We start from the raw sequence: 11113 nt of genomic DNA, 5'->3' as shown, positions 1-11113 counted from the left end.
GGCGGGGCCCCGCCCCTAACTCCGCCCAGGCCCACGCCCCCAGGGCGCTTCATGAATATGCATGAGCCAGTGGAACCCGGGAGTTGGAAGCCCGTGCAGAATTCGTCCCGCCGTCGGCAAACAGGCGCGGCCCAGTACTCAATTATTCATGAGGCTTGCAGATGAGGGGCCCGCCCCAGGCTCAGACCGGGGCGAAACTGACGCAATTCAGCCGGGGGCGCTCGGGTAAAATGGACACCGAGACGACTGCCTAGAGAGACTGCCTTGGCGGCCCCTCCCGGGCCCCGCCGCCTACACGGAGTGCAGTACCATCGAGCTACGCCGGCAAGAAGGTAGCCGCCGGCGGACTGGAGCGGCTTCCTGGTACAGCCACCTGAGTGCTGAGAACGCGCGCAACGTGGCCACCCCTCCTGTGTCAATTCAGATTTAGAGCCACGGTGAGGAAGTCTGGCAGCTCTGCTTTCCTCGGTAGTGACCTTTATCTCCTTTCAGGCCCCTTCTCAGACATGGGTTCCTCCCTACACTGAAGTTTGTATCCCCCCCTTCTTCCCCTAAGAACAAAAGCTTCACATATACTCCGTACTTTTCTTGCACCCCCCACCAGGCTGCAACCACCACCACCCTACACACACGCTCATCCTCCCCGACTCTCCAGGCTCACGTTTCCACTCCCCCGGCTGCGGGAAGGACAGTCAATCCTGATTTCATTATCTAAAGCCTTGGAAGACCCTTGACTCATAGGTAAGGATGTGGCCAAGAGCTGCCTCCCCCTAGCTTGGTTGGCTAATGGAGTGTAACCGGGAGAGACTTCCTAATCAGATCAGCTCTCATTTCTAGATTCTCAGGTGGCCCATCCGGGCAGAGGCGGGTGAAAACCAATGCTTCTCCAGCCGGGAACAGAACAGGATGTGCCTCGAGACTTGCTTCCCGGCTGGCCAGGCTCTGCCTAGTCTGACCAGGGCAGTAACCACCACCAATAAAAGTAGGAGCAACAAACCAGGGCTATAAAGAAAGCATAAAGACATGGTTTCCAAAGTCAGTTCCCTTTATTAAATCATTTTCACAGACCAGAAATACAAAATAAAAGTAGAAATAGGCCCCAGGTAGGAGCTACAGGCCTGGCCTCACATGACCCCTGCTCCAGCAACTTGAACAGGACCAGCAGCAGCTACATCCTTAATTAAGGTCGGGAAAGTAAGATGAGGATTTTGATCCTGCATTGCCCTGCCTCCCACCCTATCTCTCCCCAAATTATAAACAGCCATCCTTGGGAAGCAGCAGAGTTAAGAAGTCTCCCCACGGCCCTAGTGACATACACACCAGCAGGAGAGCATGTTCAGATGGCACAGAATCCAGGGACTACATTTCATGAGGAGAAACTGGTACCAAAATGTGGGGAGTCTGGGGGTGTGAGAAGGCAAGCGCAAAGAGAACCTTCCTCCATTTCTACTCATCGGATCCTGACGCTGAGTCTTCTGAGCTGGGGGGAGTACTGGCTAGTTCTTCTTCTTCAGAGTCCTGAAAACCAAAGGTGTCTTCAGGGAAAAGGTGGAGTCCTGGGTGCCCCACCCAGTCTTCAGTGAAGGGCCCGCAATTTCCTACCGCCTCCCAAATACAGCACCCACCTTCAGAACCTCAGAATTCCACCATCCACTCCAACTCATTACTCTTACAGACCAACCCCACACAGACACACATGCCCCTCACGCTGCCCAGCCCACAGCCCCCACATTCCTGCCGCACCTCGCTCCTCCTCCTCTTCTTTTTGCTCTTGTTCTCTCCCGAAGAGCTCTCATCACTAGACACAAACTCTTTGCTCTTGAAGCTCTCGCTTAGCTGCCTTGAGGATGACTTGGATGATGAGCCCCTAGAGGGCGTGGATTTCTTTTCCATCTTTACCTTTACTTTCTTCTTCTTCTTTGACTTGTCCCTGTATTGGCAAGAGGGAAGAGGAGCTAGGCCTTCAGGTCCCCTATCACCATGACCAAACCTCTCCCAGCTTTAACAAGGCCTTTCTCAATCCCAGCCACACAGCCCATTTCACTCTGAACGTAAATAGCCATGTCAGCCTGAAGGGCACCAAGGGAGAGTATCATGAGTACACCAGAAGAATCAGAGGGCATAGGCTAAAGCAGCCCCATATGCAAAACCTACTTGACATTTCTTGCTGTATCTTTTAGAGTTCATGTGAATTGTGCACTGCACTCCATAATAGTTTTTTCGTTCCCCCATACCTTCAAATAAAATAGTCCACGAAAATGGGCCATATTTCCCCAGTGACTTGAATGCCCTATCATATCACCCATACTTGGGCAACGGCCTACCCAGGTTTGAGAAGCACTACCCTACTGCAGTCAGAAGCATATCTGCTGTCTTTAACTTTCCAATGCTCAACTTCGGCCTGTATAAAAAACAAAAAACAAACAAAAAAAAACCTGTCACAAAAATCAGTGACTGGACCACATTCTCGACACTCACCTCTTAGAAGACTCGCCTCGGCCCCCTTCATATTCTTTCATGGCTTTTTCATATTCCCTCCTGGCATCCTCAGCCTTGCGATCCCACTCCTGTCTCACACACACAGAAAAAAACAGTGAAGAATAAGACCTCTCCCGTCTCCCCTCTCCCCTGATGCAGGCAAAATCGATACAGAAAGTCCCACCAATGGCTCATACTGCTCCCCTATCAGTCATCAGACTCACCATGCCAAGAGAGCACCTCTCACCAGCCCATGAGAGGCATCACCCCTCCTCTGCTGCTACTCACCTCTTTCTTCTCTTTGGACATTCCCTTCCAGATCTCGCCTGCCTTCTTGGAAAGATCTGTGATGCTGATGCCAGGATGGTCTGACTTGATCTTTTCTCGGCTGGCATTGAGCCACAGCATGTACGCAGACATGGGCCTCTTGGGGGCATTGGGGTCTTTGCCCTTCTTCACCTGCATAAGAACCCAAACGCCTTCAGCTATTTCCCATAGAACCCATACATTTTCCCAAATAAATTATTTAGATCACTTAACTTGGAGAAAAAGTAGAGGACTAAATAGCATCAGACGAGACGCACACTCCCTAAGGGCAAGGATAGTATCTCCTTCCCCTCTGCAATTCAGTGCCTAGCTTACCAGGACAGAAGCCCATCTCCTAATTCAGACCTTCCACAAGCTTATTAATCTCAGGGCTAGTGAGAACAATTTCCAAGAAGATACCCCTCAAGGCTATAATCACTGGCTATAAAAAACAGCCCCAAGGAAGACCAATGAACAGGTCCTACTGGTAGTGGACAGGAGAAGGTAAAGAGAATGCCTCCCACCCTCCCCCACCCCCGCCCACTGCACCACACACAGCCCCTCCCATCTACAGTCTGCACCTCCACAGGCTTCTTGCGGCTCTTGCGGTCCTTGGCCATCTTGGCCTTTTTGAGCTGTTTCCGCTTCTTCTCATCCCGGTCACTGTCACCCTCATTACTGGAGGAGCTGGCAGAGGCATTGCTGTCAAACCTGCCAGAGAGCAAGCCAGGCTTAGACTTGAGGGAAGACAGGATCCCATGGCCTCAAGGCAGGAGGAAAACAAATCCAAAGATACCCACCCAAAAGGGTCAAGGGAGGAAGACCAGAGGACAGGATCCACCACCAATCCCCAACACTGCTTCCTCCCATTCACTGAGGTGGCTTCAGCCATGCCCTCTCCAGACCCAGCCACAGCAATAGGTTACTTGATTAGAATTAATAATGAAAATCAATCAATGAGCTTCAGCTGATCTCCCTGGGCATGGCCAAACCAGGTCCTAGTCCATTCCCAGGACACCACGGGCAGAAACACTGCCTCATTCATGCCTGGAACATGGCCCAAATCCACTTCACCACTTCCTTCGGAGTAATCACCTTAATCTACCCTATAGTCTTTTTTGTCTTTTTTTTTTTTCGTGTCAGATGGGTAATGTGTCAACATCATAACAAAGCTGGAGGGTGGCACGTTGCACACACGCACGTAACACCCAACCATCATGTTTATGAACTACAAAAGGATCTGCCCCTACAGTCTTTTCTGATGAAAAGATAATCAGTTACAGTACCCACCCCTGTAATTGACAGTCTTATCTGATATATGTGAAACTCCTCAAAAAATGGAACTATCTTAGACCTGTATGCTGCTGGACAGTTTTCAAGGCACTTTCACAAGTATTTGCTCATGAAGCTTTCATACACCTTCATAAACGTGTGGCAGGCTGAACTAGGGGACTCCTGTTGGTTGTTTTTTTGCTGCCTGACATTCTTTTACAATCCTTCTGGATTAAGAGAGCAGAGTTCCAATTTTCTGTTGGGAACCAGCTTGCCCCCACTCAGGAAGGGCTCACCCCAACCACAGGCTCTAAGGGTGGGCACTTGGCCTATTTCTGGCCCATCAGACCCTGGCCCATCCTAACAACTCAGGCTAGGAAGGGGCAGGTAACCACTGTGTTCACTATGCTGTTCACCAAAAGAGGCGCTTCTGGTGTTGTTTTAAACCAGTAGGATTAAGCCTGCCCTGAGCTTCTGAGAGTCACTGGGCACTCCATGGGGCAAACCTATTTTGAATTACGGAAATCAGAAGAAATAGATTTGAGTGCCTGAATCCAGTAGTGTCTGAAGTCAATTAAATCCCCAGACTCTGCAGTAACATGAACTTATGAAATTCCCTTTTATATATTTCCTTTTAAAGTAAGAGTGAGTCACATTTCTGACACTGCTAATAAAAAGTCGGTACTACTGCATTTCTACCGATGAGGAAATTGAGATTCAATGACTGACTCGACAACCTCCAGGAAATAAGTGACAAGCACCAGCTCTCATTCCCATTCTCTCCTCATCCAACTACGAACCAGCCCCGACTGGCATATTCAGGGTGGTATGGCCATAGACCCCACTATACTTTTCTGACTTCAAAATGTGCCTTGCACTTACGAAGCCCTTGACAATTTCCAAAACATTTTGTGTATCACCTCATTGGAGGTCACTCTCCCATTCCGGGTCAGTAGCTAATGCTGGGACATGAGAAATGTCCAGAAATCTGGTCCTTTAAGCTTATGGGTCACCATCTTATCCCCACAAGGTACCACCAAAACTCACTCCTCTGCCACATCTTCCTCCTCTTCACCTGGGTTGAATGACTCATCTGAAAAAGGGCACAGGATGCATCAGCTTCTGCCCCATTGGAAATCCCCACCCCCTCACCCAGGCACCCAGCTCTGGCCCATGGGTGAGTCCAGCCCGGGCCACAGCAAGGAACATCTGACCACCCTCGTGCTCAGCACGGAGGCTAACCCACCGGTTTCTTCTCCCGAGTCATCGCTGCTGTCATTGGCATTCTCCTCCCGGATCTTGCCTTCCTCCTTCATCCTCTCCAAGTAGGCATCATGCTGGTCCTCATCAGAGTCGGCATATTCGTCGTAGCTTGGGTTCATGCCCTAGCCAGGGAAGAGTTCACAGTGGGGCCAACTCACCCTCGAGCCAGAATCCCTGCACACTCAAAAGCACACCCCCATGCCTGTCAAGTCAGAGCAGCAGCGCCCAGAAGACCTGGGGCTGGATTGTCCACACGCAGCCAACGTGCAGGGCCTACGCCCAAGTACTTCCTGCCAACTGGGTTAGTCCAAGCCCCAAGCCCCTCCCTCTCCCAGCCCCACTGGGGGCTCCTGAGGGGCTGCATAGACTGGTCTAAGGTCATGCAGAGGAAACCTGCACCAGGAGGGGGAAAGGGTCACACGCACCTCTTTTTTCTATAAGGGTAAGAAGAGAAGAAAGAGTGAAAAAGAAGCCGGAAAAAATCTCCACCCCGTTCTCCCCTACAGAAAGACCAGGAGAGGGTCTCTGCTCCCCACACAGAAGTACCTCTTTCAATCCTCGGTTTTTGATGTTGAGTTTTTTCGCGTTGACAAAATCAAACAGTTTCCCATACTCCTCCCTGTGAGGGGACATGCACCATGTTACCAGAGAGGTAGTGCCGACACAGGGGCGAACTAAACAACGTTCTGATTCCATGAGCTGGGGTAGACTGTGGAGCCTGGAGTTCCTGACCATGCTACCCAACCCAACAGCTTAGAGACCCCCAGAGGACAGCAGTAAGGCAGAGCCAGAGCCTGACATTAGTCCTGAAAGAGGAACCTGCATGGCTGTGAAGAGCTCTGGGAAAGAAAAGGCAGGGAGGGGCGCATCTGTTTACCAAATAAGCTCAGGGCGGAGTAAGTGTGGGGCAGGGGGTGTGGTCATCTGTCTTCATACTTCACAAGGATGATATGAGGATTACACGTGAAAATGCTTATAAAACGTTTAGCTCACAGTGAGCACCAAATAAGCATTAGCTGCTATGTTCTCAGGCACAAAACTCATTCCAGGAAAGAAAGAGATAGCATTTCCATTGTGGGGAGTGGAGGAGAAAAAAGGTCAGTAGTGAAGATATAGCTTTCAGAATACAGAAAAAGTTTTTTGTTGTTTTTTTTAAATGACCAGAAAGAAAGCAATGGAGAGGTTTCTAAAGTCTGAGCACTCCAGGGAAAATGACCAAATCCTGATGTAGCAGAAGAAAAATTCTGCTCTAGGGTTGGAGAGTGCCGCAAGCCATGCCGGGCTTCCTGGACAAAGCTGGCTCAGGACCAGGATGCCCAGAAAGTGACGGGTGGAGGTTCTCACCTCTCAATGCTGCTGAAGGTATACTGAGTGCCCTGCTTGGTCTCAATTTCAAAGTCAAAGGAACGAGTCGTAGTGGTACCACGAGCAAAGTTGACAAAGGAGATCTCGTCGAAGCGGATGTGTACAGGTGGCTTGTGGACGTAGATGAAGCCCCGCTCCAACGGGTACAGCAGTCCTGAGCTCGCCTTGTAGGAACAGGTAATGCACTGGGCCCCTGAGTGCCTGACAGAGGGTGCAGGGAGCCTGGTTAGTGCCAACCTCAGCAGAGGCAAAGGGCACATCTAGCAGCAGCGACATGTGTGCTCATGTCCTCGACTAAGTAAACCTCACTGAGCTGTTCTGACAGAGGCGCTGACACCTATTGTGACACAAGGTCCCATCCAGACCTGTAACAGGCTGCAATCCCATCTCAGGAGGGGTTTACCAAGGAGACACAGCATTTCCCATACCCAGGCAGGGCAGGATCCCAGGCCCACACTCTCACCCTTGGAAGTTGCCTGGCACTGTGATCTTGCGGTTCACCAGCGCTTTCATGACCCGGCTGACCATCTCATAGAGGGATCCTGACATGTTCTTGGTGAGACGACCCTCGAAGCGCTTCTCCACTTCTTCCCTACAAAGACAGCAAGGTGAGGTCACAACACTACTGCCTTCTAATGGCACACCTGTCTCCGGCCTGGACAGTGGCAGGAAACGAGTCCAGGGAGACACTCACTCGTTCATGTTCAGAGTCAACGAAATGTCCTCGTCCTTGGAGAAGAGGAGGATCAGGAAGTGGTAGCGAGTTTGGCCTTGCTTGATTGGGGGGTCCAGGCTGATCTAGTAAGGAAGAGCACCAATTGATACTCTACAACAACTTGCGATTCACTAACATAGAATTCTGCACACCAGTGAGGTCCGTCTACTTAACACGCAAAAACCACGATTATCCGGCCATAGGGGTTTCGGCTTACCACAAAGAACATCTGTCGCTGGTCCTTGTGGGGTAACAAAAACAGACGCAGTACTGTGGTGTAGGGGATCTTGTAGTCAAAGGTCTTGCCATGCAGGTGCAGAAAGGTGGGGTAGATCCGAATGTCGTAACGACCTCGAGGAGTCAGACACTGCAGCTCCCGGAAGATGCAGATGGCATCTCCCGTGGCCTGGATTACATCCGCCTTCGACAACACATTCTGGGCAAAGGCCTGCAAAAAGCACACATTGGTAACCAAGCAGCAGGCCCTGCTGCTCCCAGGCCAGCCAATGCCTGCTCAGCACCATCTGCTGCCAAGGCAACCAGGGGACGCCTCACCTCAACAGGGTCCACACCATCCTCCTGGGTGGGAGGGACATAAAAGCGGACCTCCATGAGAGACACCTCTGCATCATCGTTTTGGTGGAATTCCAGTGTCACCTCATTCTTGCCAGTGGTGCACTGGGACACATTGCTGAGGGGTATCTCAAAGACTGGCTGGTCACCAATGTCAAAGGAAAGCAGCTGCCCTGTGAGGAAAGGGCTTGTCAAGCCACAAGCTCCTCCCCTTAAGTCTGCATAAGCAACATTCCCACCAAACTTGAGTTCCACAGAGACAGGATACTGGGGTTAGTCTCTTTACACTGTAACCCCAACCCCAGTCACAGTGCCCAGTAAACTGTAGGTACTCAATAAACACACGATGAACATGCAAACAGATAGGAAACCAGAGACAGTGGCAGAAGGAAAAGAGCAAAACAAGTAAAAGGCTGAAGCCCTTCACCCTATCTTCCTCCCCAAACCTCAGTCTTCCCCAGGACTCACCACCAAATTTCACTGTCCCCCAGTTCCAGCCCTTCACACAAAGGTCCTTCTCCATTAGCTCAAGGCGATAGTGAGTTTTGAAGAAATCAGAGAGTTTCTCAAACTCCTGTGGGTGGAGGGAAGAAAACGCAATCCCAGTAAACCCTGGTGGCCTTAACACCGACTTGAATGTCCTGGGATTATCTATTTCTGAGAAACTGTCCCAAATAGGCTTTATAAGAAACTCATGCTGCTGGGCGTGGTGGCTCACGCCTGTAATCCCAGCACTTTGGGAGGCCGAGGCGGGAGGATCACGAGGTCAGGAGATTGAGACCATCCTGGTTAACACGGTGAAACCCCGTCTCTATTAAAAATACAAAAAGTTAGCCGGGCGAGGTGGTGGGCGCCTGTAGTCCCAGCTACTCGGGAGGCTAAGGCAGGAGAATGGCGTGAACCCAGGAGGCAGAGCTTGCAGTGAGCCGAGATTGCGCCACTGCACTCGAGCCTGGGCAAGACTCCGTCACAAAAAAAAAAAGCAGAGCAAGACTCCGTCACAAAAAAAAAAAAAAAAAAAAACTCATGCTGACTTAGCAACCCAGCTCTAACATTGTTTAAAAGATGGTTTAGAGAGGTTGCTTCTAGCCACTGGATCTGACATTCCTGGTTATGGGCCATCTGATTTTATAAACTTTGTATAGGTATTACTTTAATGAAAGTGGAAATTAAAATCAAATAAAGCCTTTAACTCAAGCAGTTGAAAATGGAAAACAAAACCCACACTTTAAGACATCAAGCTAGCCAGGAGCAATGGCTCATGCCTGTAATCTCAACGCTTTGGGAGGCCAAGGTGGGCGATCCCTTGAGTCTGAGAGCTCAAGACCAGACTGGGTAACGTGGCGAAACCCCGTTTCTACCAAAAATTATGAAAAATCAGCTGGGCATGGTGGCATGTGCCTGTGGTACCAGATATTCAGGAGGCTGAGGTGGAAGGATTACTTGAACTCAGGAGGCAGAGGCTGCAGTGAGCCGAGATTGCGCCACTGCACTCCAGCCTGGGTGACAGAGCGAGGCCCTGTCTCAAAAAAAAAAAAAAAAACCACAAAAAGACATCAAGCTAAGATCCTGAACCTTGATAAAAGTCACAGGTAGAAACTAGTATCTAAATCAAGACAGAAGAAAATCTTCTGGAGTCAAGGCACACAGAAATTCACAAGACTTCAACACTCAAAGCCAAACACTGATTGCCTCATGGCTTCACAGTCCTGCTCTAAGGAGCCCAAACTAGCAATCACAGGGTTACATGAGGAAGGAACCTCGAGTCTCTAGAAGACTAAAACAAGATGATGCAGTAAAAAGGGGGTTTATAGCTATGGGACAGCTCACCGATTCTCGGAAGCCATCATACTTGTAGACATGGCCATTCTTTGTAAGCAGTTTAAGTCCATGGCCCAGAGCAACACGGCGCCAGATGCCTTCTGTTAACTCCCCAGCCTGGATGTTGTCCACTTTCCCCGTCTTGCTGTTCTTGAAGATGATGCCCTGGCGGCTCAGCCTCAGTCGACCATCATTCTGTAAGAAAAGCAGGCCCAGATGCATGGGGACAGTACACAGCATGTCCTGGGTACAGTTCTACCCAACACACTTTCCAGCTGCGAGTGGGCTGGCCAGATTGTCAATGCAGGAGCAACAGCTGAGGTGCAAGGAGTCTAGATTCCAAACCAGGCTCTGGTATTTAGAATCCTTAACAGATTCTCAGTTTCCTCATTTGTAAAACAGGAATTGGGAACTGAAGAGCATATACGGTCCCTATAACTCTGAGACTGTCTCTCAGTATTGCCTCGTGTTGGGGGAGACACTAGGTACACGTTATACTGAGTCCTCTTTTTCCAAAATAACATTACCAAAGCAAGCTCTCGTTAATGGACAAAAACTCTACCCTCCTTCCTTCTCTCTACTTGTATCAACTGCCCAAGCCATTCTCACCATGGAGCCTTTCACCTCCTGATAGATGTCGTTGAACTCCAGTGTCTCTGCCATGTCGACCCCTGCCTGTGGTGGCCTGGGCAGAGCCCCAGGCTGCACAAGGGAAACCGAGTAAACTGGGGGCTGGGCCCCAACTCCTGAGTGGGTGGGCGGATGCTCAGCAGGTTGGGAATCTAAATTCAAAAGGAAGACAGATAAGCACGAAAGACAGCACCTCGCTGTGCTCACGGATGGAGCACAGCAGCAACTCCCAACTGCGCCTGGGATGTCTCAGGATTTCCTCTGCCTGGAAACCTACAGACGGACGCTGCAGCGCTCGAGGGTCCAGGCCTAAGCCCAGGTGGAGAAGCGGGCCTGGAATACCGCTGACACCCAACCCGACGCCCGCTCTAGCCGCTCTGGCGGGAGCCATGGCAACGAGCAGCGGAACCCCAGGGTCAGCCCGGAGCCCGCACCTCGCACGCGCCCCAATCCAGCTCAGAGTGCAGGGTTTCCCTCGCAGCGCTCCCACCACCCCGCGGGCCTCCGGTTCACCCCCGCCCCACAGGATGGATTCGCCCGCTCCCCGCGGTTTCGAACGCGGAATGGTCCATGTCGAGCGTCCCTTGGGGGAGGGGCGCCCCTGCCTTCCTGGGACCGGGGAACGACCACCACCTACCTCCTCAGGCTGCAGCCTCGCGAGGGCCCCGGCGCAGGAGGTGGGCGCGCTGG

At 51.1% G+C, this 11113-nt stretch overlaps 2 protein-coding genes across 2 annotated transcripts in view; both read right to left on the bottom strand.

Moving 5' to 3' along the window:
* Positions 1–1027: 1027 nt before the first annotated feature.
* SSRP1 (structure specific recognition protein 1) lies at positions 1028–11113 on the bottom strand. Its single transcript, XM_011998704.1, has 17 exons — positions 11061–11113; positions 10403–10575; positions 9803–9988; positions 8441–8546; positions 7955–8145; positions 7617–7847; positions 7379–7482; positions 7148–7276; positions 6664–6885; positions 5866–5938; positions 5303–5441; positions 5104–5149; positions 3366–3495; positions 2767–2937; positions 2479–2567; positions 1744–1930; positions 1028–1518 (listed from the first exon to the last, which is right to left on the bottom strand). Exons 2-17 carry the CDS (start codon positions 10454–10456, stop codon positions 1447–1449), a joined length of 2130 nt encoding a protein of 709 aa, XP_011854094.1. The 5' UTR covers positions 10457–10575; positions 11061–11113; the 3' UTR covers positions 1028–1446.
* The window catches only part of LOC105552913, a 1667-nt gene continuing 1012 nt past the window's right edge, over positions 10459–11113 (bottom strand). The window contains exon 3 of the mRNA XM_011998736.1: positions 10459–11109. Within this exon, the coding sequence (XP_011854126.1) occupies positions 10560–11109 (550 nt within the window). The 3' untranslated portion in view covers positions 10459–10559. The remainder of the gene's footprint in view (positions 11110–11113) is intronic.

This window comes from Mandrillus leucophaeus, unplaced genomic scaffold, assembly GCF_000951045.1.
Source record: "Mandrillus leucophaeus isolate KB7577 unplaced genomic scaffold, Mleu.le_1.0 Scaffold578, whole genome shotgun sequence".
NCBI classification, from domain to species: Eukaryota; Metazoa; Chordata; class Mammalia; order Primates; family Cercopithecidae; genus Mandrillus; species Mandrillus leucophaeus.
Note: the sequence above shows the minus strand (reverse complement) of the source record. Positions and strands in the feature narration are given on the sequence as shown.